At 38.9% G+C, this 26,571-nt stretch overlaps 1 protein-coding gene across 1 annotated transcript in view; it reads left to right on the forward strand.

Annotated features, from left to right (window-relative positions):
* Positions 1–26,571, forward strand: part of ANO4 (anoctamin 4) — a 395,457-nt gene that overhangs the window by 189,868 nt on the left and 179,018 nt on the right. Inside the window, exons 4-5 of the mRNA XM_042993008.1 lie at positions 4,685–4,821; positions 7,773–7,931. Coding sequence (XP_042848942.1) covers positions 4,685–4,821; positions 7,773–7,931 — 296 coding nt within the window. The remainder of the gene's footprint in view (positions 1–4,684; positions 4,822–7,772; positions 7,932–26,571) is intronic.

A 26,571-nucleotide genomic window follows, 5' to 3' on the forward strand; every position in this document is an offset into this window, starting at 1 on the left:
CAGAGAGAGAGGGAGACACAGAATCGGAAACAGGCTCCAGGCTCTGAGCCATCAGCCCAGAGCCTGACGCGGGGCTCGAACTCACGGACCGTGAGATCGTGACCTGGCTGAAGTCGGACGCTTAACCGACTGCGCCACCCAGGCGCCCCGAAAAAATATTTAAATAATTGCAAATATTTAATGAGTAGATTCAGTACTATACAGGTAAATTTGCCTTTCCATCATATAAAGAATGTCAGGATCTACCTGCCTCCTAGCCCTCTGACTTCTCTGCTCTTCCTCTATTCTGTAATAGCATAGCAAGTCAGCCTACAGAAATCTCTTTCCTATGGTGTTTGATGATTTACTCAAGTTTCTGATTTTTGATCTCCCAGGCAATTTAAGGTTCTTGACTTTTGTGTAGCTGATGTACATGACTCTTTGCTGTATGTGGTTTTTTTTTAGGCTGAATGCCTGCTTTTTGCAGAGGTCATTTGGGTCTCTCGTCCTTTTCAAATGCATGGTATCTACCTATATTGACTCAGCTTTCCAGTTCTGTTCACACAGCCCTTCCTGAGTTTATGCAGTGTAGGTCTGTTACGTGGGTTGAATAGAATTTTTTGCATTCTCATCTTATTATTCTTAATTGACTTCTCAAAACATTTGGCTCTTTTTTATTTAATGGGTCTAATAGCAGAATTCTAATAAGCAGATAATTATCAAACTTATTTTGAGGGAAAAAAAGTATAAGGAAAGTGAGGGGATCCTTTAAAAGTAACGTTGTTTGGATGTACAGTATCATTGTGATATCCATGCCATGGATAAAGCTGCCACCTTGGCTAGATGGTGAGCTCTGTGAGGACAGGGGCCATGGCTGGTACATTCAGTGCTTGAACCCCAGTTCCTAGCCCAGCACAGTGTCCAGGCAAGATAGGCATCCACTAAGTACTTGTTGAATAGATAGATTTTTAAAATTGATTAAGTTTGGAAGTTGGGGATTTTTTCCTTAAAGAAATTATATAAATTTGCTTCAAAGGGTATTGTGCTTTGTTTCTAAATCTTAGCATGTAAAGCTGCTCTATCAGTAACAATGGTGAGATATTGATGAAGGGCACATGTTTCTTCTGTCTGTGTAGTTGTCTACATGTTCTACAGTCTTCTTATTGACCCTGTGTTCAGCTCAGCATTTTTTGACGGATCAGCATTTTTAATCTCTGCTAAGGCTCTTGAGAGACTGGCATGTGATAGTGGTGCCTTAATATAAATTAATTCTCTAAAAATCAGGTAGTACAGCATACTTATTTCTCTTGAGCATTCAGGTAACATCAGCTCCATAACAACTTCCAGATAGTAATACTGTTGGGCAGCAATATGAAAAACAAAGGACTTCTCTTCCCTTTCCCAAGTTATCTGGTCCCTCTAGAATCAAATAGTGGGTCCTTTAATATAAAACAAAATTTTTCAACCTCAACACTGTTGACATTTTGGGCTAGACAACTTTTTATGGGGCTCTTCTGCACATTGTAGGATGTTTAGCAGCATCCCTGGCCTCTACCCTGCTAGATGCTAGCACCACCCTCTCTCCTTAGCCAGGACGATGAAAAATGTCTCCAGACATCTCCTGGGTGACAGCATGGTTCCATTTGGGAACCCCAAAAGATAGAGGGCTTTATTGAACTGATTGTGCCAACACCAGAAGGTGATACTGACAGAAGATGATCTGTTAATTTTTTATCTTTGGCAAAAGCAGAGGGGCAATTCTCATGGATGGATGAATGGATATTCAAGAGTTTGTCCCCATGGTGAGTCCGTAAGTCACCTAGACATGAATCTTAGTGTCCTCTTTAGCTTCCCCCTTTATTTCACACCTCACCCCAATCTACCCCTCATAACAACCAGTTCAACTTGCAAATGTTTCTTTTGACATCTTGTGTTGATAAGGTTTAAGTGGTAACTTAAGGCCCCAGTGTCCAAAATCGATAAACCAACATTTCTTGCAGATCCGCCATGAGTCAGCCACCCTGACTAACATGTATATGATCTCCTTGAATCCTCTCAGCCATCCTGAAAAAGAAGTTTTCCATACCTGCCTCCTCAGTGAGGAAATGAGAGCACAAGTTCATGCAGATGAGTGGTAGAGCCTAGAATAGTAAGCAGGAGGCACCACGGTGGCTCATTTGGTTAAGTGTGCAATTTCAGCTCAGGTTATGATCTTGTGGTTGTGGGTTCAAGCCCCACATCAGGCTCTGTGCTGGCAGCTCAGAGCCTGGGAGTCTTCTTTGGATTGTGTCTCCCTCTCTCTCTGCCCCTCTCCCATCACACTCTTTGTCTCTCTCTCAAAATAAATAAACATTAAAAAATATTTTTTAAATAATAGTAAGTAAATCTTATACTTTGTTAAAATAATTTTATCCTGTTGTTCAAATGTAATCAATATCTACTTGAAATGTAATCACTATGTACTTGAAAATTTAATCAGTCTCTACTTGAAACTATGGAGTTCCTGGCTTGTGAATAAGAATTGTGTTAGGAAAAATGAACACGAAAGGTCCTAGAACCATAGGATTTTGAGAAAAGGGGGCTCCCAGACATCCTTAGACTATGTCCCCCTTGAGGTCATCATTGTATCATTAAACATACACGTTGAGGGCTGTGCCAGGACCTCTGTACACCAGTCGAGACAGACAAGTTCCCTATTCTTATGTGACTTATATTCTCATAGGGTAAATATTCAGTATACAGGTAAACAAATGAATAAGCAATATAATTACATTGTGATAAGTGCTGTGAAGAAATGAGCAGTGAGAGGAGGTGAAGAATAATTGGACGAGGAGTCTCTTTATGTAGGGTTGTCAGGGTAGTTGCCTTTCCCCTTGATGTCTTCCACAACACTAGACATACCATGTTCCTTCAAAACTGTTCCTTTCCTTGAGTTCATGGCACAACATAGGTGTCCCTAAATCCTGGTTGCATAACAAGACCATGAGGTTTTTTTTTTCCTTTGGAGCTGCAGAGTCTAAAAACCTATAGTAAGTGTATTGGTTTACTTTTGTTGCTGTCACAAATTACCACAAATGTAGTGACTTAAAACAACACAAAATTATTATCTTACATTATTATCTTACAGTTCTGGAGGTCAGAAGACATAAAGGTGTCAGCAAAACTGTGTTCCTTCTTCAGGCTCTAGGAGAGAATCTGCTTTCTTGCCTTTCTTTACTTTCTGGGGCACCTGCATTCCTTGACTCCTGGCTCTACCCCCATTTTCAAAGCCAGCATCATAGCATCTTCCAATCCATCTCTCTGATTCTGACCCTCGTGCCTGCCTTGTAATTAGTTTCGGCCCTCCCATATAATCCAAAATAATCTCCCACATTAAGATCCTTGAATTAATCACATCTACAGCATCCCTTTTGCCATAGAAGGTAAGATATTCACATGTTTCAGGTATCAGATTACCTTTGGGGACCATGATTCAACCTATCACAGTAAACAATAAATGTTAATTTTATTGCCATACCCATTTTATTTTACAGGAAAAAAAACTGAGTAGTTAAATGAATTGCCTAAAGTCACAAATTTGGATATAGCTATAGAACCTGGTCACACTCTCTAGATAGATGATATCTGTTCTCTCTATATCCAAACTATGTTCTGTTCTTTATAGCATTCAATGCAGTTTACATTTCTTTGACTATTTGTTTTGTTTACTCACCTTTATTCATCAAGGTATGGCTATCACACAACTCTGTGCACAACACAGTGTGCACATCCCTAAAAATATTTTGAATGAAAGGATGAATACTCTTGTATGTGCTATGTAATAGTACCATATCACCTACAAATTATTCTGCGCAACAGCTTGTGGCAGGTTAAAAACCCTTGGCAATTTCTAAAGCATCAAAGGAAAAACTGAGCTTCAATATTGGTCTCTCATTTGAGTTGCTAAGGAAGGGTCCTGGACCTGGCACCATATTTCTTCAGCCACTAGTGCTGAACTGTCATTTCTGGGATGCTACAAGGCACCATGCATTTGAATGTGATATTCTTTATTTGGAACTCTGATGTATAGTGTTTCATGTATTGGCATCAGCAATCTTTTGGGAAAGCCCCTGAATGGGTAACTTCATGATTTCAGTTCATGATTAGAGAAATAAGAAAGGTAGAAAACCTATCTGTATGCTTTCTTACTGTATTAGGTTTTCTTTATTAGACCTTAGGAAGTAACAAAGGAATAAAATTACAGATCTTACTGCATCTTGCAATTGGCACATGTATGGGTTCACTTAGCAAGTTGTATGACACTTTGATGAAAAAGAAAATAAAATTTTAAAAGGTTATCTCCAACACAGAGAATGAGTGCTTAGAAGTCTTAAGTGAAAGGACTTTATGCTAAACAACTATATGAAGGAAAACTAAACAAACATAATGCCTTCTCTTAACATGGAAGGTAAGTTATATTTATATTATGGAAGTACTTTACTTTGCTTCACATTGTCCTTAATCTTGCCTAATCAAGACACTGTTTGATAAAACATGTTTTACATCTGACCTCCTTTTCTCTTAGGAAATAATACACCTGTCATTCAAGGTGTTCTTGAAACAATGAAAAAAATATGAAGCCAAAGGGAGACACATTCTATTTCGGTATTTATTTTAAGATCCAAAATTCTTAACCCCACTTGTAATGTTTTTATTTTGGTTTTAGTGGCCAAGGATGTCAATATTCTTTTTGATGAATTAGAAGCTGTCAACAGTCCTTGCAAAGATGATGATTCTCTGCTTCACCCTGGAAACCTGACCAGTACTTCAGATGATGCTAGCCGATTGGAAGCAGGGGGAGAGGTAAGTGTGTAATTTTTAAAAAATACAGGTTTTCATCCAGGTGGGAACTGGGAATATGCCTCCAATGGATTGTCTAAAGTCATCGTCTCATTAAACTGTAGGTTTCCAGAAGACAAGGGGCAGGTCTTATATTCTTTTATTTCCCCCACAAGTCTAGCACATTTCAGGAATCCTGAATCTACCTATGCTTAAAACATTTTTCAGTGAGTCATGTATTTTCCTTCTTATACCCAGAGACATTTCATTTATATAAAGGGAGATTCTTGAAACTGCCTGTCATTTTGTGATAATCTTCATTCTGAGTGTCCCTAGTAGATAGAAAGCCTTACAAGAAAGGACTTCCTTGTATACATCCCCCAGTGCATAGAACAGTGACACAGAATAGACCAGCTCTCAGTAGATTGTGTTGTCCAAAGCCTCCTTGAGTTGCCACTTGCCTCTGTAATCTGGAAACTCATTGCAGTTGTTAATAGATCCATCTGTTCATATGTCATTTTGGAAGAAAAGGCTTTTGTTAGGGACATTCACTCTTGTTCAGATTGCACCTCAGTGGAGTTTAATATCTTCTTTGTATATGCATTAGCTTTGTATACGCATAGGTAATAGGAACACAGAATCAGAATCATTTATTTATTGCATATTCCTCCTGTTTTTATTATTCCAGAGCCAGTTAACTTTTGACAGATGACACCTTTGAACAGGGAAAACTGTTTACTTCTACCAAGCTTCCTTGGACCTCTTCCTACAAACACCATATGCTACCATCCATGTATTTAAAAATTTTTTTTTAACTTTTATTTACTTTTGAGAAAGAGAGTATGAGCAGGGGAGGGAAGAGAGAGAAGGAGACCCAGAATCCGAAGTAGGCTCCAGGCTCTGAGCTGTCAGCACAGAGCCCGACGCGAGGCTCCAACTCATGAGCAGTGAGATCATGACCTGAGCTGAAGTTGGACACTTAAGTGACTGAGCCACCCAGGTGCCCCTGTATTGTTTTTCTCTAAAAAACTTCTTTCTGTTGTCGTCTATTCACACAGTTACTTTGAATGCCATGATGTGGCATAAAGGAGGGATCTCAAAAGACCTAGTCTCCTCTCCTTAACTTACAGACAAGGAAACAGTCCCAGGAGGGTTAAGGCTTTGCTAATAACCTTGTTCCAGATGCCATGCTGAAACCTTGTTTTTGCAGGTGGATGCTGACATGCTAAATCTACAAAGTAGTTCTCTCTTACTTGGCAAATAATTGTTAAGGAAGTGCTTATTTGGGCGGACTTCTGAGTACTTCTTAAAGCAAAGCCAAAAAAAAAAAATAGTAAAGATTGGTCATCAATTGAAAATATCTGCACCAAGACAAGTGATGTGACATTTCTATCCCTCCTGGCTGATATTTTCCCTTTTGGATAAGGGTGTATGAATGGCATTTGTACAAGAATGTAGGTTCTAGCAGTGACTTCGGAAGTCTGGTGCAATGACCTTGGAAGTCTGGCATGTTTGCCTCCCATATACCACTATTTGAAAACTGATGTAAACTCTGACCTACAAAAAAAGTAGCCAACTCCTCTTCCCCCATTTCCACTTGCTAGGTTCACAGACATGTTTTTGAAATCTATCAGCCTGAGAAATTTGTCTGTAGCCTAACCACCCTGTACTTGATGGTCTCTTTCAGCATTGTGCATGATTACAACAAGCCCATGAAGCCTGATGAAAATTACACCTACTGTTTTGTTCTTTAATTTTTATATGTGTACTCACTACAAAATAATATTTTTAACTTACTTGTAAGTCTTGAAGCATAATAGCAAAATGAACACCTTAATCTACCATCCAACATATGAACTAGAATGGTCATTTTTCAAATTTCAAATCTACAACTAGGTTACTAACTTCAATTATTTTTAAGGGAATGGAAAATTAATATTAGCATGTATGTAAGTAGAAAGGGTAAGTATTGTCTTGTGAAACTTTTGTCTCAGATCCTTTCTATGTTTATGTATGTATACAGATATCACAAAGCAAAATGTTTTTCTTATAGTGGGCAAAAATTTTGAGAAACATTGAACTAGAATAATACTAAAACCATCAAAGCTGCTTTTAATCTCATCCCTCTACCTTACCAAAAGTCCCATATTCCTAAATTCTTGGTTTTTCATACTCTTATTCTAAAAATAGCTTTATCATGCACATTTATAGCCTTAACAGCTTCTTTGTAGATTTATTTTATTTTTGTTTTATTAAAAATCATGTAGCATGAAGTCTTATGTGACTTGTTTTTTTTTCTGTCAATACAGTTTTGAGATTCCATATTTTATGGAACTGTAGTTCATTCATTTTCACTGCTGTATAATATTCTACTGTATGACTGTTCTGCAATTTATTTACCTATTTGCCAGTCCATGGACATTTGAATTGATTCACGTTTTTTGTTTTCTACTCTTATGAACAGTGCTTCTGTAGTCATATACATGTCTCCCAGTTGCTTTAATAAGGATATCTCTTATTATGGGTTGTATGTTATGCAAATGTTCACTTTTTAAAAAATGTTTTTGTTTATTTTTGAGAGAGAGACAGAGTACGAGTGGAGGAGGGACAGAGAGAGGGAGGGGAGACACATAATCTGAAGCAGGCTGCAGGCTCTGAACTGTCAGCACAGAGCCCGGCCTGGGGCTCAAACTCACGAACTGTGAGATCATGACCTGAGCCACCCAGGTGCCCCATCAAATGTTCACTTTTAATGCCAGTGTGTTTTTCAGAATAAGTATATCAATTTCCACTCTCACCTTTAGAATGTGATCATTCTCGGTTGCTCCACATTCTACTGTTTACATTTTTCATTAATAAAAATGTTTTGATAAAACAGTGAAAAATTCATTTGCTTTTCATTGTTCTTTAACATTCCTCACCGCAGACTCATTTTTATGAGTGTCTTAAACTGGTTCCTTTCTCGTTGTGTGCAGACAGTGCCGGAAAAAAACAAATCAAATGGACTTTACTTCAGAGATGGAAAGTGTCGAATTGACTACATTCTTGTGTACAGAAAATCCAACCCACAGACTGAAAAGAGAGAAGTATTTGAAAGAAATATTAGAGCAGAAGGATTACAAATGGAGAAAGAGGTAAATAGTTTGCTTGGGTGAGAAGAAACACAAATATGCGTCTATTCATATCGAGAGGCAATTAAAAAATAAGCCATGATGTTTTGTTCATTATATTAACTGAACATTTCATTTGGTCAGACTTGCCAGTCTGCAGTGTTTGGGGAATGTTCCAATAATTAGTTTTTCGAAGCACAGTTTGCCTTAGAGAGCATTTTAATGCCAAAAGGTTCCAAGAAAATCAAAATACTCTATTCCAATTAAATGAATTGTTTCAAAGTTTTTTGATTTCCCTGACTTCCTTCATCCACTGTTTCTCTATGTGAATGGAAGGTTCTATTGTATGGATGTAAGAAAACTTTGGATAAAATGCAATCATTCCACTCTGGAGCCTCTTTTTACATTTTAGGAAACATAATGATTTTGGGTATCCTCACCTACCAGGAGAGACTGTTGACTGATTTGGCCAAAAACAGCTGGAGCTTAGAAAATGATTCCAGTTTTAAGAGACACTCACGTTCTATAACTCAAGGGTTACCTTACCAGTGTTTTGTTCTTTCCTTCCTTCTCTGCATAGGGAGTATTAAGGAACAAATTAGTAAAATACAAGAGGCCTAGCCACGCCTCTGACAATAAACCACAATGAGATTATTGTGTACCCCAAAATACCATGCACACTTAGAAAACTTGGCCCTGTTAGCTGGATTATGTAACTCTTCTTAGATTTTCCTTAAACATTGTGCAAAGCTTCTGGAGCTTTTCAAAGTCAATAAGAAGAACATATTGGCAGTTAAAAATGTTTGCTTCTGATTCTGCTCCTCAAGGCTGAGGGGTTAGATCTTTGAAATCAGACATCCAGATTTTTCTCTATATGGTATGTATGGGTTGCATCCTGATCTTGGGACATGAATAAATGGGATTTTTCCAGATCTGTTAGACTGACCTGAACTTGTGAGCATTTATGAAACAGAAGTAGTATTTTTCTCGAGCGTCTCCAAAAAGAGAATTAGAAAAATGGCAAGATGGAAATTGTGGCCTCAAGTTAACAGGTTCTCATTCTCAGGTAAGTAAATCCGGGTTGCTCAGAAGGCTGTCTCAGTTGGAGGTTTCCTCAGAACAACACAGAATTAAATATGTTGTATTTTTTTTCCACTTTGGCGGGGTTTCAGGAAATCTTTGCTATACCCATAGAACATATCTTTGATAAATCTTGTTCTTTAAGTTCTTATTGAGACAACTGTATTTTTATCCTTAAAAATCATTCACCTTTTATTCTTATTCCTTATTCAGAATTTGTTTCCATATTCAGAATTTGTATATAAAGAAATGTGAAGTTCCACAGGATCCTAAATAATGAAAGTCCTTATTGTCTATTCTGACTCTGTCAAAGTCTTAATTCCCATCAAAACTAGGTGGCTTTGTTCAGTTACTGAGTGATTTCTATTTTAAGCTTCATAGCTATGTTCTCCATTCCTGGGGTTTTTTCTGCCTAGATCTTTTTTTTAAATTTTATTTTTTTATTTTTAAAAATTTACATCCAAATTAGTTACCATATAGTGAAACAATGATTTCAGGAATAGATTCCTTAATGCCCCTTATCCATTTAGCCCATTCCCTGTCCCACAACCCCTCCAGCAACCCTCAGTTTGTTCTCCATATTTATGAGTCTCTTGACTGTTTTGTCCCCCTCCCTGTTTAATGCCATTTTATGACTTAGTGGTTAAAACTCAAAAAGCCCAGTACTTTCCAATAATACCCAATACTATGGAGATGGCAAAATTCATATGTGTCTCCTTAAATATCATGTATGCTATAGTATTTATCTATTAGAATTAAAGCATGCAGCAGAGAATTGTTCTGACTTTTGTTACCCAGTTATGCTGATGTGGTGTGCCGTATGATTGCTATATGATTGTATACAAGGTAATTTTTTTGGTTATAATTTTTCAAAATTTTAATAGCTAGGTATTTATTTAATGGATACTAGAAGAAATAGCAATAGAAAAAAGTGATCTTACCATATTGAAAAATTTATAAAGACTTATGTAAATATGTCTTTCTTCTTTTCCCTCTAGAACTTCCTCTCTGGGTGGCAGCTTTCCTATTCTTTTCCCCCACAATCCTCTATCCACTACCAACATCTAGGTTTTCCTTTTTCTGGAACCTTGTTATGTTTTTGGGTTTTTTTTCACTTCAAATTTTTATTTAAATTCTAATTAGTTAATATATAGTGTAATAGTGTTTTCAGGGGTAGAATTTAGTGATTCATCACTTACATATAACACCCAGTGCTCATCCCAACAAGTGCCTTCCTTAATGCCCATCACCCATTTAGTCCATTCCCCACCCACATCCCTCCATCAACCCATAATTTGTTTTCTATTGTAAAAAGCTTCTTATGGTTTGTTTCCCTCACTTTTTTCCCCCTTCCCATATGTTCATCCATTTTGTTTCTTAAATTTTACATATGAATGAAATCATATGGTATTTGTGTTTCTCTGACTGACTTACTTCACTTAGCATAATACACTCTAGCTCCATTCACGTTGTTGCAAATGGCAAGATTTCGTTCCTTTTGATGGCTGAATAATATTCCATAGTGGCTGATTTTTTTTTTAATCAGCCAACGGACATTTGGGCTCTTTCCACAGTTTTGCTATTTTTGATCATGCTACTATAAACATTGGGGTACGTGTACCTCTTTGAACCTGTATTTTTATATCCTTTGGGTGAATACCTAGTAGTGCGACTGCTGGATTATAGGGTAATTCTATTTTTAACTTTTTGAAGAACCTTCATACCGTTTTCCAGATACCATTTTCCAATCTGGCTGCACAAGTTTGCATTCCCACCAACAGTGCAAGAGGTGGACCCTTTTTTCTAAGCAGCCTTTCCCATTGCCTGTCTCTACACTTTCCTTTTGAAACAATTCGAAAGGCCCACACCCTTTGCATATGTGGCACAATGGGCTCTAACTCAGCCTCTTAACCCTGCTTTGTGTTCTCATGGCCTCAGCAGACTCAGCAAGAGGGCCTTTACAGGTTCTCCTCTGCTTGGGAGGCAGTAGGAAATTATAGATAAATTAATTTTTCCCTGTCACAAATAATTAAAATGTCCCTTGGTTGAAAAATAAACCTATATCTACCTTGTGTTATTAGATTTAGAAATTATCAAAAGCACCCTTATTTAAATCATTTTGTAAACAGCTACAGAGAGACAATAATATTAATAGCTATTGCATCTTCCAGAAGTTACTTTACTCTTTTATGAAGAATACAAAGAACTTAGTTCAAGGTAGAAAAGAAAAAAGGAAAACCCAGAAAGCCTACTATGAATCCATATATGTCTGAAATGATTAACACTAAATACATTTTATGGTTAATGTTTTCTTCATTAGCTGTGTGTCATGATGTCCAACAATTATAGAAAACATGTTTCACAGACTTCAAGGTTTTTGCTTTCAAATGGGTAAAGACAGGCTCTGTAGTTGAACATTTTGACAGTAAGATAATCGTTATCTCTTTTAACATTGAATTTCAAGAAACAACTAGGAGAATCTTTAATTTATTATAATGGTGAAGACACAGTCAAATTTAATCTTTCCTAAAAACTTTGTCCCTGCCTGATTAGTCAGCAGCTAAGTGTTTGCTTTTGGCACCCTGGGTCTTTAATATTCTGTAACTCATCTTTCAAATTAGCCTAGAGAAAGCAATTCACAGCAAAGTTCCCAAATAAAGTATCATTGAGCCCAAATGATCTGCTTCTTAGTGGCTATTTAAAGAAATCCCTTTTTGGATACAGGAGTACTGATGCATAGGGGCACCTGTACCCCAATGTTTATAGCGGCACTCTCAACAATAGCCAAATTATGGAAAGAGCCTAAATGTCCATCAACTGATGAATGGATAAAGAAATTGTGGTTTATATACACAATGGAATACTACGTGGCAATGAGAAAAAATGAAATATGGCCTTTTGTAGCAACATGGATGGAACTGGAGAGTGTGATGCTAAGTGAAATAAGCCATACAGAGAAAGACAGATACCATATGGTTTCACTCTTATGTGGATCCTGAGAAACATAACAGAAACCCATGGGGGAGGGGAAGGAAAAAAAAAAAAAAAAGAGGTTAGAGTGGGAGAGAGCCAAAGCATTAGAGACTGTTAAAAACTGAGAACAAACTGAGGGTTGATGGGGGGTGGGAGGGAGGGCAGGGTGGGTGATGGGTATTGAGGAGGGCACCTTTTGGGATGAGCACTGGGTGTTGTATGGAAACCAATTTGACAGTAAATTTCATATATTAAAAAAAAAAATAAAAAAAAAATAAAAAAAATAAAAAGCAAAAGAACCTGAAAAAAAAAAAATAAAGAAATCCCTTTTTAAAGGTAAACTCATATTTACTTATTTACATTTTCTATTTCAGATATTTTTTTCCACTTTACATTTAATTTCAAATTAAATGTCCATTGTTGGCCCTTTGGTATCTATTTTTGAAATGATTATTATCAATAAGTTTATCTTTTTCTTCAAGTTTATCTTTTTCATCAAATTATGGATGACTTTTGAATTATTCGGAATGTGTGAGGAGTAGTTGTATTAATGAAGCACTCTTTGTCTTTAGAGTCACACAGAACATGGTGGAAAACTTCTTTCATTAGTCATTACAAAATAACTATGATTAGGTAAACCGTAACATTTCGACGATAGTGAATTCATTCAGCAAATATGCACACTTCCTGTGTGCCAGGCACTGCTTCCAGTACTAGGAACTCAGCAGTAAATAAAACCGACAAAAAGCCCTTTTCTGTTGGAACTTAAGCACAAAATAAATAAGTAAATATATATAAAATGTCAATACATGCTATGGGGAAGAAAGTAAAGCAGAAAATTTCAGAAGAGGCTTGCAATTTTGTAGAAGTTGGCAAGGGTAGGCCTCTATTCCAAGAAAAGAGAACAGTAAGTTAAAAGGCCCTGAGGCAGAAGTTTCCCTGGTGTGTTCATGGAACAGTGAGGAGGCCAGGATGACAGGAGTTGCTGAGCAAGGTGAAGAATAGTAAGAAAAATTATACCAGAGAGCCAGTGGAAGCCAGATGACATCATGCCTTTGTAGTCACTGGGAAACTTTAGCTTTTCTGAGTGATAAGGACATCCTTGGATAGTTTTGAGCAGAGGCATGACAAGATCTGGTTTCTGTTTTATTAGAGTCACTAGGATTGCCTGGTGATTTTGGACTATGGAAGGGGGAGACATGGCAAGGGAAGAAGCAGGGAGATGAGTTAAGGAGATTTGTTGCAAGGATTCTGGAAGGAGAGGATGGTGGGTTGGTCAAGCACACAGCAGAGATGATGAGAAGAGTAGAAAGGAGACCTTATGGAAAATTCGGACAGGTTGGATGAGGGATGTAAGAGAGAAGAGTCACAGGCTGTTTATCTGTTACATGCTATTCATTTAAGGAGTTGCTGTTTACAGGAGTGAAGAGGAGTGGGTCCTCTCATAGGCAGGTTAAGCTTGATGTGGCCCAGTGGTGGAGATGTTCAGTAGGACAGAAGAGTCTCAAATACAGGAGAGCTCTGGCTGGGAGATATACTTTGTTATGAGGTTACCAAAGGAATGACTGAAAATGGTAAAGAGATCCAAGTATTGGGCTGTGGGACATACCCATGCTGTGAATTTGGAGGATAGAGGAGTCAGCTGAAAGGAGCCAGAGGGGAACCCAGAGGGTGTGGTGCCTGAAGGAGAGTGTTTCAGGAGGGAGAGATTGAGTCAATTGCTGCTTATATAGGGACTAAGATCGGGACCAAAGCTAACCATTGAATTTAGCAACGTGGTGGGGTTTGGTAAACTGGGCAGGGGATATTTCTTTGGAGAGGTGGAAGTGAAAGCATGCCCAAAATATGGTCAGAAAGAGTAGGAGGAGAAAAGTGGAAAGAGCAGATATAAACAGTTCTTTCAAAAGAGAGAAATGGGGTGGTAACTGCAGTAAGAAGTTGGGTCAAGAAAGAATTCTTTCTGGGGCACCTGGGTTGTTCAGTCAGTTAAGCATCTGACTTTGGCCTAGGTCATGATCTCACAGCTTGGCTCGTGGGTTCGAGCCTGCATTGGGCTCTGTGCTGACAGCTCAGAGCCTGGAGCCTGCTTCAGATTCTGTTTCTCTCTCTGTCCCTCCCCTGCTCGCTCTCTCTCTCTCTCTCTCTCTCTCTCTAGCAAAAACAAATAAATATGAAAAAAATTTTTTAAAAGAAAGAGTTCTTTCTATTTAAGATGGGAGAAATAACTGCATGTTTTCATGCTAATAGAAATCACTTACTTGAGAGGCAAAATTGATGTAAAAGAGTGAAGGAAGACTTTACAGAGCAATGTCCTTGAGGCAATAAGAGAAGAATGACTACAAGTTCCTCCCATCACAGGGACTTACTTGCTTGCATCTGTGCCCACAAAGGCAACCTTCTCTCTGGTGCTAAGGGCATATTGACCATGCTCTTAGCTAAGTCCAACCCTTTGCTTTGGGCACAAGACTCCATCCTGTCACTCCTACTCAAGGACATTGCCCCCCACAAAGAGATTAATTATAGTAATCTTTAAAAACAAAAAAAAACTGCAAAATAATGCATTCTGTCAAAATTTTTTTTTAGTTACCTCTAGAAGGATTAAAAACCTAGCTGCAATAAACACATACACAGCACTCAAGGTTAGGTATCTTGGACATTTTTCTTTGAGATTATGGTAAAAATAGTATTGAAATTTTAACTCTTGCATTTATTAATCCCCTACTGTTATCATCCTCATATTATAGATGGGACAACTGAGGCAAAGCAATAACTACCCCCCCCCCCATGACAAGGCCATTATAAGAGATAAAGCTAGGATTAAAACCTGAGCATACCTGCTCTTCATTCTCGCATTGTGTTGATTTCTGGTATTTGAAGATGGATCTCAGGGTTGCAGAGTTAGGAGACAGGCTGAGAAGACAGGCAGAGTTATGAGAAGGAAAAGGAACCAGGAAAGTTGGGATTCATAATGCAGTTGGGTGCTGTCTAGACTGTAGCTCTTGTGTATTTTGGCTGCCAGGAGCAATGGATTTGAATCTTGTTACAATTGCTTATAAGCTGTGTTGTCTTGAATGTTTTACCAAACTTTTCTGGAACTCAGCTTCCATTTGTTTGTTTGTTTATGAGAAAGAGAGCACGAGCAATCCAGGAAGGGTCAGAGGGAGAGGGGGAGAGACAATCTTAAACAGGCTCCATACCGAGTGTGGAGCCTGACACAGGGCTTGATCTCATGACTGAGATCAGGATCTGAGCCAAAATCGAGTCAAACACTTAACCAACTGAGCAACCCAGGGGCCCCATCCATATTTTCAATAAGGAGGATGATATTGCTTACCATGAACTGTGTGAGGATTAAGTGAGCCCATATTGGTAAACACATGGTACCCTGTAAATCTTTGTTTTTTTATACTACCTTACTTTTTATTTTGCTTTGGTTTCACCTTCTATTTATGGAAAGTAATATTGATTTTCCCCGTATGCCTATGTTATAAAAGTTCTTTATAGAGTAATTATTTTAAGAATGAGCCAATTTAAGGAAACATAGGAAATTAAAATATTGTAGATATATAAATTTGAAAAAAAAATTAAGAAGGTGACACAAACATGTTTCCAGTCTGTTACTTGCCTAGTGGTTGTGGTGGAAAGACCTTAAAGTCAGTGAGCCTTGTGGTTTTCACACCTTGGTATATTTTCCTCCCCTTGAATGCAGGCAGGACTTGTGACTTGCTTTTAACCTATAGACTATGGCAAATGTAGTAGGAAGCCACTTCTGTGATTATGTTATGATGTATGAGACCCAATTTTGGCCAACTGGCACTAGAGACTCATTTGTTGGCTTTGAGGAAATGAGCTACTATATTGCAAGATAGTCTATGAAGGGGGCCAGGTACAAGGGAAAATGAGGTGGCCTCTAGGAGCTGAGTTACCCCTGGTTGACAGCCAGCAGGAGAACCAGGACCTCAGCCCCACAACCACAAGGAGATGAATTCTGCCAACAACCAGAGGAGCTTCCTCAGTTGAGCCTCTGATGACACTGTAGCCCTAACCAAGAACTATACTGGAGCCAGGTGAGACCCCACAGCAGAGAAGCCAGCTAAACTGTGTCTGGGTTTCTGACATACGGAAACTCTGGGATCACTAATGCATGTTGTTTTAAGCCTCTAAATTCATGGTGTAATCTGTTATACAGTTGTAGGTAGCTAAAGAATCCGGGGCTAGATGTTATGAGTGCTCATTTTTTTTTCCACCATTAAAGCTGTGTATTCTTGGGGAAGTTGGCTCATCTACAAAATGAGACTAATGAGATATATTGCCTGGCTCTTATGATAGTTAAATGAGATAATTCATATCAAGTGCATATCTCTATACTTGTCATATATTAAGCATTTAAAATATTATCATCATTATAGTTACACCAGCTAAATAAAGTATATTAACACATTTTTAAAATACTTTTTCAAGGCAAACTTAGAAAAATTTTAATATAGTTTACAAATCCCTTAAAATGTAACCATCAGGAATAGCAACGTCTACTGACCATATGTTGCTAATGCATATATACATTAATGAGATTAATGGTTATCTTTAATGCCCTTGGAAAAACTCAGAATACATTAGGTAACAAGTTTAGAATTGTCAAGGTTCAGGTATTTGTCTGCTTCCAAAGGATTTGGTTTTGGACTAATCAGGGAATGAAATTATAAATTAATCTAGTTTTAAAAACCCTGTACTCTATTTCCCATCTCGGTGTTGCTTTACCCTTATTCAAGGGAAAATTTTGCAATGATTTCTCCATTTAAAGTTCTAATTTCACTCAGATGTTCTCTGCCTACACAGGCTTCCTGCCCATAGTACCCTTTCTATTTTTCACCTCTGTTTTTTCTGTGTCCACATCCAGCTAGTTGCTGTAGATGCTGGATCCAGAGCACTGAGATATGAGGAGAAGAGAACCAGGGACTCCTCCCTTCCTTCACAGTTAAAATCCATGAGGATGAGTGTCTAAAATAAATGAGTTTCAGGACAAAATGAACTATCCAAATTCCTGTCCTCTAGTGCTTTCTGGCCTTAAAAGAGAGACTTAGACTTTACTTAATAATCTCCACTTTCTTATGTCACAAGTAGTATTACCAAGGGTCTCAGGGTGAGGAGAAGAGAAAAGAAAATTAAGGACAATCATAAGCAAAGAGCAAAGAAAACAGGTTTTCTGTGAACATCAAAGGCCTGGAGATTCCTTAAAGATCTGTGTTAGTCCATTCATGCTGCTAAACAAGATACCACAGACTGGATGATTTACAACAATAGAAATTTCTCACAGTTCTAGGGACTGGGAAGTCCAAGATCAAGCAACCCAATAGATTTGGTGCCTGCTGAGGCCCCACTTTGTGGTTCATAGTCATTGCCTTCTCACTGTGTGTTCACATGGCGGAAGAGGTGAACTATCTTTCTGGGGGATCTTTTATATTATGAGGGCACTAATGCCATTCGTGAAGGCTCCACCTTTGTGACCTAATCACCTTCCAAATGCTCCCATCTCTTAATGTCATCACACTCAGATTTCAACATATTTGGGGGGGGGGGGACATAAAACATTCATACCATAACAGTGTCTTTCAGGGGTTACCATTGTTTTTTTGTTAAGTTTTTTATTTTAATTCTAGGATAGTTAACAATGTTATTAGTTTCAAGTGTACAAAACAGTGATTGAACAGTTCTATACATCATTACTCAGTGCTCATCAAGACAAGTATACTCTTAATCTCCTTCATCTATTTCATCTATCCCCCCACCTCCCCTCTGATATGCTTTCTTTTAAACAAGTAACCTCAGTTAAAGTTATTTTTTTCAACAACATTTTTTACTTGAAGCATACTTCAGAATACATGGTTCTAAAGATCTACATAAAACATTCCATCCAAGAAAAATAGAATACACATTGTCTTCAAGTACACAGAGAAGAATCCCCTGATTAAATCACATAAAAAGAGAACTAACATATATTACAAATTTAAGAAGACTGAAATCATACGAAGTATATTTTCCATTCACAGTTGTACCAAACTAAAGATCAACAGTAAAATAAAGCTGGAAAATCTACAATGTAAATATTAAATATTTAATATGTAAATATTAAACAGCACACTACTGCACAATGGGCCAAGTAAGAAATCAAACGGCAAATCAAAATATGTCTCAAACCAAAGAAAAAGAGAACACAATATTGCAAAACCTAAGAGATACAGCAAAAGCAGATGTTAGAGTGAAATTTATGTTATAAATGCTTGTAGTAAGAAAGAAGTTCAGGGACACCTGGATGGCTCAGCCAGTTGAGCATCAAACTGTTGATTTCAGCTAAGATCATGATCTCACAGTCATGGGAATGAGCCCTGAATCGGGCTCCGGACTGAGCATAGAGCCTGCTTAAGATTCTCTCTCTCTCTCTTTTTCTGCCCCCTCCTCATATCCTCTCTGCCCCTCTACTCTCTTTCTTTCTTTCTATCACTGTCTCTCAAATAAAATGTTATAAAAATTCCAAAAAAAAAAAATTCAAATAAACAACATTACAAGGAATTAGAAAAAGAAGAAACATAGCTAAATTTTATTAGAGGAAGGAAATAACAAAAAAAATCAAATGAATAATAGAGACCAGAATAAATAACATAACGTTGAAAGTAATTATCAGTTTTTCAAAAAAAAAAAAAATAGAATTGGCAATGTTTTAACTATATTAACTAAGAAAAAGAAGTCTCAAAAACAAAAATGATAAATGGAAGAAGAAACAACACAACAGATAACTAGAGAAATACATAGTGTGATAACAGATTCGTCTAAACAATTATATCTAACAAATCATATAACTTAGGGGAAAAAAACAGATAATTCCTAAACACACACACACACACACACACACACACACACACACACACACACCCATGATTGAATCATGAATCTTGATCCAAGAAATAGGAAATCTTCTTAGACCAATAATAAGAATGAAAGTTGAATTAGGAATCAAAAATCTCCCAGCAGAGAAAAATTCAAGACCACATGGTTTCATTGGTGAATTCTACCAAACATTTTTTAAAAATGACAATCTTTATTGAACCTTATAAATAATGGAATAGAAGGAACACATTCAGAATCATTCCATGAAGCCAGTACTACCCTGATACTAAAGCGGGATAAAAACAATACAAGAACAAAAATAGTTTGTCTGATACAAGCATTGCTACTCCAATATTCTTTTAACCTCTCTTTGTGTGATAAATGTTTCTCCACACCCTCACCTTTCAAGCTTTAGGTTGAAAATTAGTCTCTTGGGGGTTCCTTGGTGATTCAGTCAGTTAAGCGTCCAACTCTTGATTTTGGCTCAGGTCATGATCTCACAGTCACGAGATGGAGCCCTGTGATGGGCTCCACTGAGTATGGAGACTGGTTGGGATTCTGTCTCTCCCTCTGCCTCTCCCCGACTCAAGGGCATATGCTCACCCACTCTCTCTCTCGCAAAAAAAAAAAAGAAAGAAAGAAAAGAAAAAATGAGTCTCTTGTAGATAGCATATAGATGATATAGATGGGTCTTGTGTTTTTTTGTTTGTTTGTTTTTTCCATTCTGATACCCTGTGCCTTTTGATTAAGCATTTAGTCCATTTACATTAAAAATAATTATTGACATCTTTTCATGTTATCAGAGAAATACAAATCAAAACCACACTCAGATATCACCTCATGCCAGTCAGAGTGGCCAAAATGAACAAATCAGGAGACTATAGATGCTGGAGAGGATGTGGAGAAACGGGAACCCTCTTGCACTGTTGGTGGGAATGCAAATTGGTGCAGCCGCTCTGGAAAGCAGTGTGGAGGTTCCTCAGAAAATTAAAAATAGACCTACCCTATGACCCAGCAACAGCACTGCTAGGAATTTACCCAAGGGATACAGGAGTACTGATGCATAGGGGCACTTGTACCCCAATGTTTATAGCAGCACTCCCAACAATAGCCAAATTATGGAAAGAGCCTAAATGTCCATCAACTGATGAATGGATAAAGAAATTGTGGTTTATATACACAATGGAATACTACGTGGCAATGAGAAAGAATGAAATATGGCCTTTTGTAGCAACGTGGATGGAACTGGAGAGTGTGATGCTAAGTGAAATAAGCCATACAGAGAAAGACAGATACCATATGGTTTCACTCTTATGTGGATCCTGAGAAACTTAACAGAAACCCATGGGGGAGGGGAAGGAAAAAAAAAAAAAGGTTAGAGTGGGAGAGAGCCAAAGCATAAGAGACTCTTAAAAACTGAGAACAAACTGAGGGTTGATGGGGGGTGGGAGGGAGGGGAGGGTGGGTGATGGGTATTGAGGAGGGCACCTTTTGGGATGAGCACTGGGTGTTGTATGGAAACCAATTTGACAATAAACTTCATATATTGAAAAAAAATAATAATTATTGACAGATATGTATTTATTGCCATTTTGTTATTTGTTTTGTTGTTGTTTCTGGAAATTTTTTTTCTGGTCCTTTCTTGTCTTTGTCACTTTTGGTCTCTCCTTTGCACTCAAAGTGTCCCCTTTAATATTTCTTACAGGGCTGGTTTAGTGGTCACAAATTCCTTTAGTTTTTGTCTGGGAAACGCTTTATCTCTTTCTATTTTGAATGACAGCCTTGCTTGATAGAGTATTCTTGGCTGCAGATTCTTCCCATTTAGCACTGTGAATATATCATGCCATTCCTTTCTGACTTGCCAAGTTTTTGGTGAGACATCTCCAGCTAGTCTTATGGATTTTCCCTTGTAAGTAAGGAAAATTTCCTTCTTTTGTTTTACTACTTTTAAGATTTTTTTTTCCTTATCACTCTATTTTGCAAATGTAATTACAAAATGTCTTGGTGTTGGCCTGATTTTGTTGATTTTGTTGGAGTTCTCTATGCTTTCTGGATCTGGATGTCTGTTTCCTTCTCCAGATTAAGAGAGTTTTCTGCTATTATTTCTTGAAATAAATTTTCTGTATCCCTCCTCTTACTTTCTCTTTTTCTGGGACTCCTGTAATGTGAATGTTACTACATCTGATGGAGTCACTAAGTTCCCTAAGTCTATTCTCATGTTGCGGAATTGTTCTTTTTCTCTTTTGTGCAACTTCATTATTTTCCATTATTTTATCTTCTAGGTCACTGAATAGTTCCTCTGCTCCTTTCCATTGCATCAAGCCTGTTTCTAATCTTGTTTATTACACTTTTCCTCTCTGACTGATTCTTTTTTAACTCTTTTATCTTTGTTGTAAGGGTTTCACTGATGTCTTCTATTCTTTTCTCAAACCCAGTGAGTATCCTTAGGATTGTTACTTTAAATTCTCCCATCAGGGGGTGCCTAGTTGGCTCAGTTGGTTAAGCCTCAGACTGGATATCAGCTCAGGTCATGAGCTCACCATCAGGCTCTGCACTGATAGTGCAGAGCCTGCTTGAGATTCTCTCTCTCCCTGCCCCTCCTCTCTCTCTCTCTCTCTCTCTCTCTCTCTCAAAATAAATAAATAAACATTAAAAAAAATTCTCCATCAGGCATGTTACTTATATCTGTTTCACTTAGATCTCTGGCTATGGCCTTGTTCATTCATTTGGGATAAATTCCTCCATCTTAGCATTTTGTCTAAGTCTCTGCCTTCTTCTCTGTGTTCAAAAAACCAGTTATGTCTCTTGCTCCTGAAAGTAATGACCTTATGAAAGAGGTCACGTGGTGCCCAGGGCTTGGCGCTTCAGGGAGTGTTTCTGGTGTGTGCTCGCTATTGTGTTTTGGCTGTTTTGTCCTTCAGGCCAGTCATCCATAGAGGCCCTCTTTGCCTGCTGTGGGCAGTGTTTGGTCCCTGGCCACAGTGTGGTGAGTTTTAACTATTTGTGCTCTGGTCTGCTTGTGAAATGAGATGTGAGACCACCTTCACCAAAACTGAGGCCCTGCAGAACTTTCTGATTGGGAGATGAGGTGTGGGCAAGAGTTTGTGCCAGTCTTCTGGGGGAAGGGTCCGCCATGACACCTGCCATAACACAAGCTTGACTGAGAAGTACAGTTCCACAGCAGCTGAGGGGTGGTGGTGGCAGGGGGAGGGGGACTTGATGTAAGCATGTTAGGCAAATAGTGTCTGGACTGAACTGCTTCCCTCAGGTGGCTATATGTTTATGCTAAGGGATGGGGGAGGGAAGTGGTGCCAGACAGCTCCTTTGTTTCCGGAGAAGAGTCTCCCTGAAAACTGCTTCTCAGGTAAGCCTCCTAGAATAGCAAATAATTTCCCTGATTTGTACCCCAGATGTTTCTCAGATCACTGTTTCCACACTGTCTGGCCCCCCTATTCCCCAAGTTATTTGTCTGGCTTCTCTCCAGGAGCAGCACAGTGCCCTCCTGGCTCTATGCCAGCCAGGCCTGCTGACCTTTAAAACTCCAGGCTTTAGGGATATGGTATGGGCCAGAGTTTGTGCTGGTCTTTTGGGGGAGGGGTCTGCTGTGCTGGGACTGTGACAACCTTGACTGAGAAGGGTAGTCCCCACCAGAGTGCAGGGGGGGATGGGGTTTGGTGTAAGCAAGTTAATCAGCCAGTGTTGGTGCTGTCCTGCTTCCCTGCTTCCTGCCAGTGGCTCTACATTTTTGCTGAGGGGTGGGGGAGGGAAATGGCACCAGTCAACTCCCCTCTTCCTGGAGAGGTTCTCCATGAACGTTGCCCCCCAGAGATGCTCTCTGAGGTGAGTGAATATTCTCCCCACTGTGTGTCCCAGGAGTTCCTTTGATCCCTGCTTCCATGCTGTCTGCCCCCAAGTAGTTTTCCTGCCTTATCTCTAGGAGCAGGACATTGCCCCCAGACCTCTGTCCTAGCCAAGCCTGATGACCTTTAAAACACCAACTGATTTAAACACTCTTAACTCTTGAATCTTAACTCTTTAAACACTCAGACTCTTGAATCAGAAACAGGCCTATGTATTTTGGGAGAAAAATCAGGTAAGATTGGCCTTTCAGGGAGTGTAGACCCACTTACTACTTTATCACTTACTAGGTAAGGCTCTTCACCTCTTAATACCTCAGTTTCTTCATTTATTAAGTGGCAGATAATTCTAATGAAGCTGTTATAAGGATAAAATGAGTTAATACATTATAATGTGCTTAGAGTTTTGCACATATTAAGTGCTCAATAAATGCTTGCTGCTGGTATTGATAATGAAGGGAGTGGCTTCAACCATTAGCTATCTGTTTCCTGATCTCAGGCATTCAATCTATCACCTCTTGGCCCATAGGTCCTTGCCCTGTATCTAGGGAAAGCTGAAGGGATCTGGTAGGTAGCAAGAGATATTAAGGGTAAGTCTTATCTCATTGCCAGGGCTTAATCCTTTTTGGTGTCACCTACCACTGCCCCATATCAGTCTATCAGAATCACTTCCTGGTTCTCCCTGTTCCATCTTCTTAAGGCATTTTCATCAAATTGTGGGAAAGCCCCTTTCTCCTTCTCTGTTTCTCTCTCATTCTCTGCCTTCTCTTCTCTTTCTGTTTCCCTCTCTCTCTCCTTCTCCCCACCCATCCCCTTACTTTCACTATAATTTATGAGACCAGTTAAAGTTCTGTAGGCCTAATTATTATTGCCTCCACTGCTTTTGCTTGTTTAGGAAGACATTTCTGTTTCCAGGTCAAGATGACCAGTACAAAGTTATCTTACACTGATTTACTAAAAGATTATTCTAAATCAATACATACTTCATATGACTCACACATATTCCTTTGCTAAAGACAGAAAAACATTAAGGGAAAAAAACCCACCCATTATACACAACACAGCTGAAGAACGGAAGTGATATTATGAACTGTTGTTACCATCCCATGAGACAAACAATTAAAGACTTTCTCAGTGGTCTAAACTGAACTTGTCTGATATATAACACACTCTGAATTATCGTAACTTACTATATACCAAATGTAGGCGTTGCACTGTTGTAGCTCTGAAAGGAACTGAAGTCCTTTCTTTATGGTGGTATTTTTGTTCCTGTTTTTACTACATCTTAGATTAAATTGCTGACGATTACTCAAAGTACATACTAGGGATATGGCACTAACTATTCGTTAATGAGATGGAGAGATTTTGAAGCTTTGAGGCAGTCCAGAGAACTATAAATCTATGATCTTCTGCTTATAATCCTTGCAAGTAGAAACTTTGAAAAAGGTGAATTGTAAGCTGAATTTTATTAACAAAGCCTGATATACTTTGGTTGCAAAAGTGATGATGCAGCACTAACCCTTGAGGCAGGGACCAAGGCTTAACTCACTTCTTACTGTGTTTTGGGCATATTTTAAGAGCAGTCCTTGGTGTCTGATGACTCCATTTCCAGATGAATTCATTCTTTATTCATTCGTAAAATATCTGATGAGAATCTGCTCTTATTGAGGGAAGAGAGGCATTAAATAATATGTCAGATGTGATGAGTGTTATGGAGAAAATATGCAGGAATACTAGGAAGGAGTCACTGTTTCATTCCAGAAGTTCAAAGAAATCTCTAAAATAATGGGGGAACTAAGTACAGAGAGAAATTGGAATTTGCATTTGTAAACCTTACTCTCTAAGGAAGTGTAGAGTTTTCCACTATTGGATTACTTTCGTCTTGCATTTCTGCTTATGTGGGCAGGGATGAGGTTAGGAAGAATAAGTAGAACAACTGAATAGGGAGGGTATACTACCAGAGGGGGAACTAGGTGGATTTGGCTGGGGGAAGGGATGGGGAGGGCTGTGGTGTTCTGCATCTAAATGACTTCTCCCGGGGTAAGGAGCAGAGACAAATCAAATGCTTGAGCAGTCTCTCTTTGAAGAGACCTGATCTGGTTACAACCCCCCTCCCTAATTTGTTCTTTGCCATTCATCAGTTTAGCTTCCACCTCTGTTGGTGCAACCTCACCAACAACAGAAAAGAGTTATTCCATGCTTTTGTCTACACATACACCAAAGTTTTTTCTTTTTTTAAGTTATGATTATTTTAATTTTTTAGAGAAAGAGTGTGGGGGGCAGAGAGGGGGGCTAGCGTGGAGCCAGACACAGGGCTTGATCTCACAACCCTGAGATCATGACCTGAGCTGAAATCAAGAGTCAGACACTTAACCACCTGAGCCACCAAGGTGCCTCACGTTTCTTCTTTTCAAGTCTTCCCTACTGCATGTAACTGCTTAGGATTAGGGTTCTGCATGAGGACAAACCATTCTGTGTCTCTCAAGAATGAAGTGTTCAATGTAGAGGCTTATGCCACTGCTGAAAAGGCTGACATGTGAAGGATAGGGAGGCTACCTCCAGCTACTTCCTCAGGGACTATCAGGGTGGGTCTCAGGAGCTGGCCTGGAAAGCACTAGGGATCTCAAGAATGTCTGACTGTGGCACAGATGATTCTCAAAAAAAGTTACTGAAATTGCCTCTAACTTAATCAGATACCTTACACAACTGTCTCTAACTGCCTACCTGAGGTGGAAAAATAGCTTCTTTTCCACCTTCCAGATTTCATCTGAGTACCATTCATCTTTCCACAGGGAAGGGGTTTCTGGAAAATGTAGTCCTAGCTTCTTCTCAGCAATAGGGAGGAGGCCTTGGGAAAGGGCAGAGATGCCAAGCCAACCAAAAAACCAAAAAGATAAAACAACAACAACACAGACAGTGTAGGGCAGCCATCAGCCCTCCTCCTATCATGGCAGGATGGCTCTTTCTGGTGTTTCACATGGGCATGGCTCAGAAAATTGCCCGCAATCACAGTGCCTTCTCAACACCTACACCTTTGTTTAGATGCTGACACCAAGCAGTTCTCCTTGTTCAAAGCAGAGCTTAATACTTTGAGACAAAATCTTTGAGGGGCAGTAACAGTCACAGCCTGCATAAAGAGACATTCATGTATTTGTGATGCAGGGGAAAAGGAAAGACAAGCTGAAAACTCCTTCCCCCATAATTTCCCATAAGAGGAATAAAAGAGGAAGGTCCTCTCCACCATTTCCAGCTCTTGTGGTGTTAGAGTATCGATCATCATGCATATGTGTATTGAGTGTCTATCATATTCCAGGCACTTTGCCAGGCAGTGGAGAATCAAATATAAAAAAGTGTTCTAGTTATCTGTTGTTGCATAACAACTCCAGAACTGCTGGCTTAAAATAATACTCATTTATTTTACTCTCAAATCTCAACCGGGCAGGGCCAGCAGGAACAGCTTTTCTCTGCTCCATAGGGCATCAACTCTTCTAGGGGTCTGGGGGACCCCTTTTCATGATGGCTGCTTCACAGAGCTGGAAAGTTAGTGCTGGTTGTCAGCAGAGAGTTCAGTCTGACCTGTGGGCTGTGGACCTTGCTTCCTTTCCATGTGGTCTCTCCACACGTTCCAAGAGAACAAAGCAGAAGTACATTTTTATGACCTAGACACAGAAGCGTGTCTTCTATACCCAATCCATTGCAGAGAGAGGATCAAAGGGAAGGGACAGATTCTACTTCTTGATGGAGAGTGGCAAGGTTCTAGAAGATGTATGGGATGAAAGCTATCGTCAGCACCATCTTTGGAATCTACAACCTGCCATAATACGCTCAGTATATTGAGGAGTTCATTGAGTAGGTGTGAAACCGATGAAAAG

The sequence above is a fragment of the Panthera tigris genome, chromosome B4 (assembly GCF_018350195.1).
Source record: "Panthera tigris isolate Pti1 chromosome B4, P.tigris_Pti1_mat1.1, whole genome shotgun sequence".
Classification (NCBI taxonomy): domain Eukaryota; kingdom Metazoa; phylum Chordata; class Mammalia; order Carnivora; family Felidae; genus Panthera; species Panthera tigris.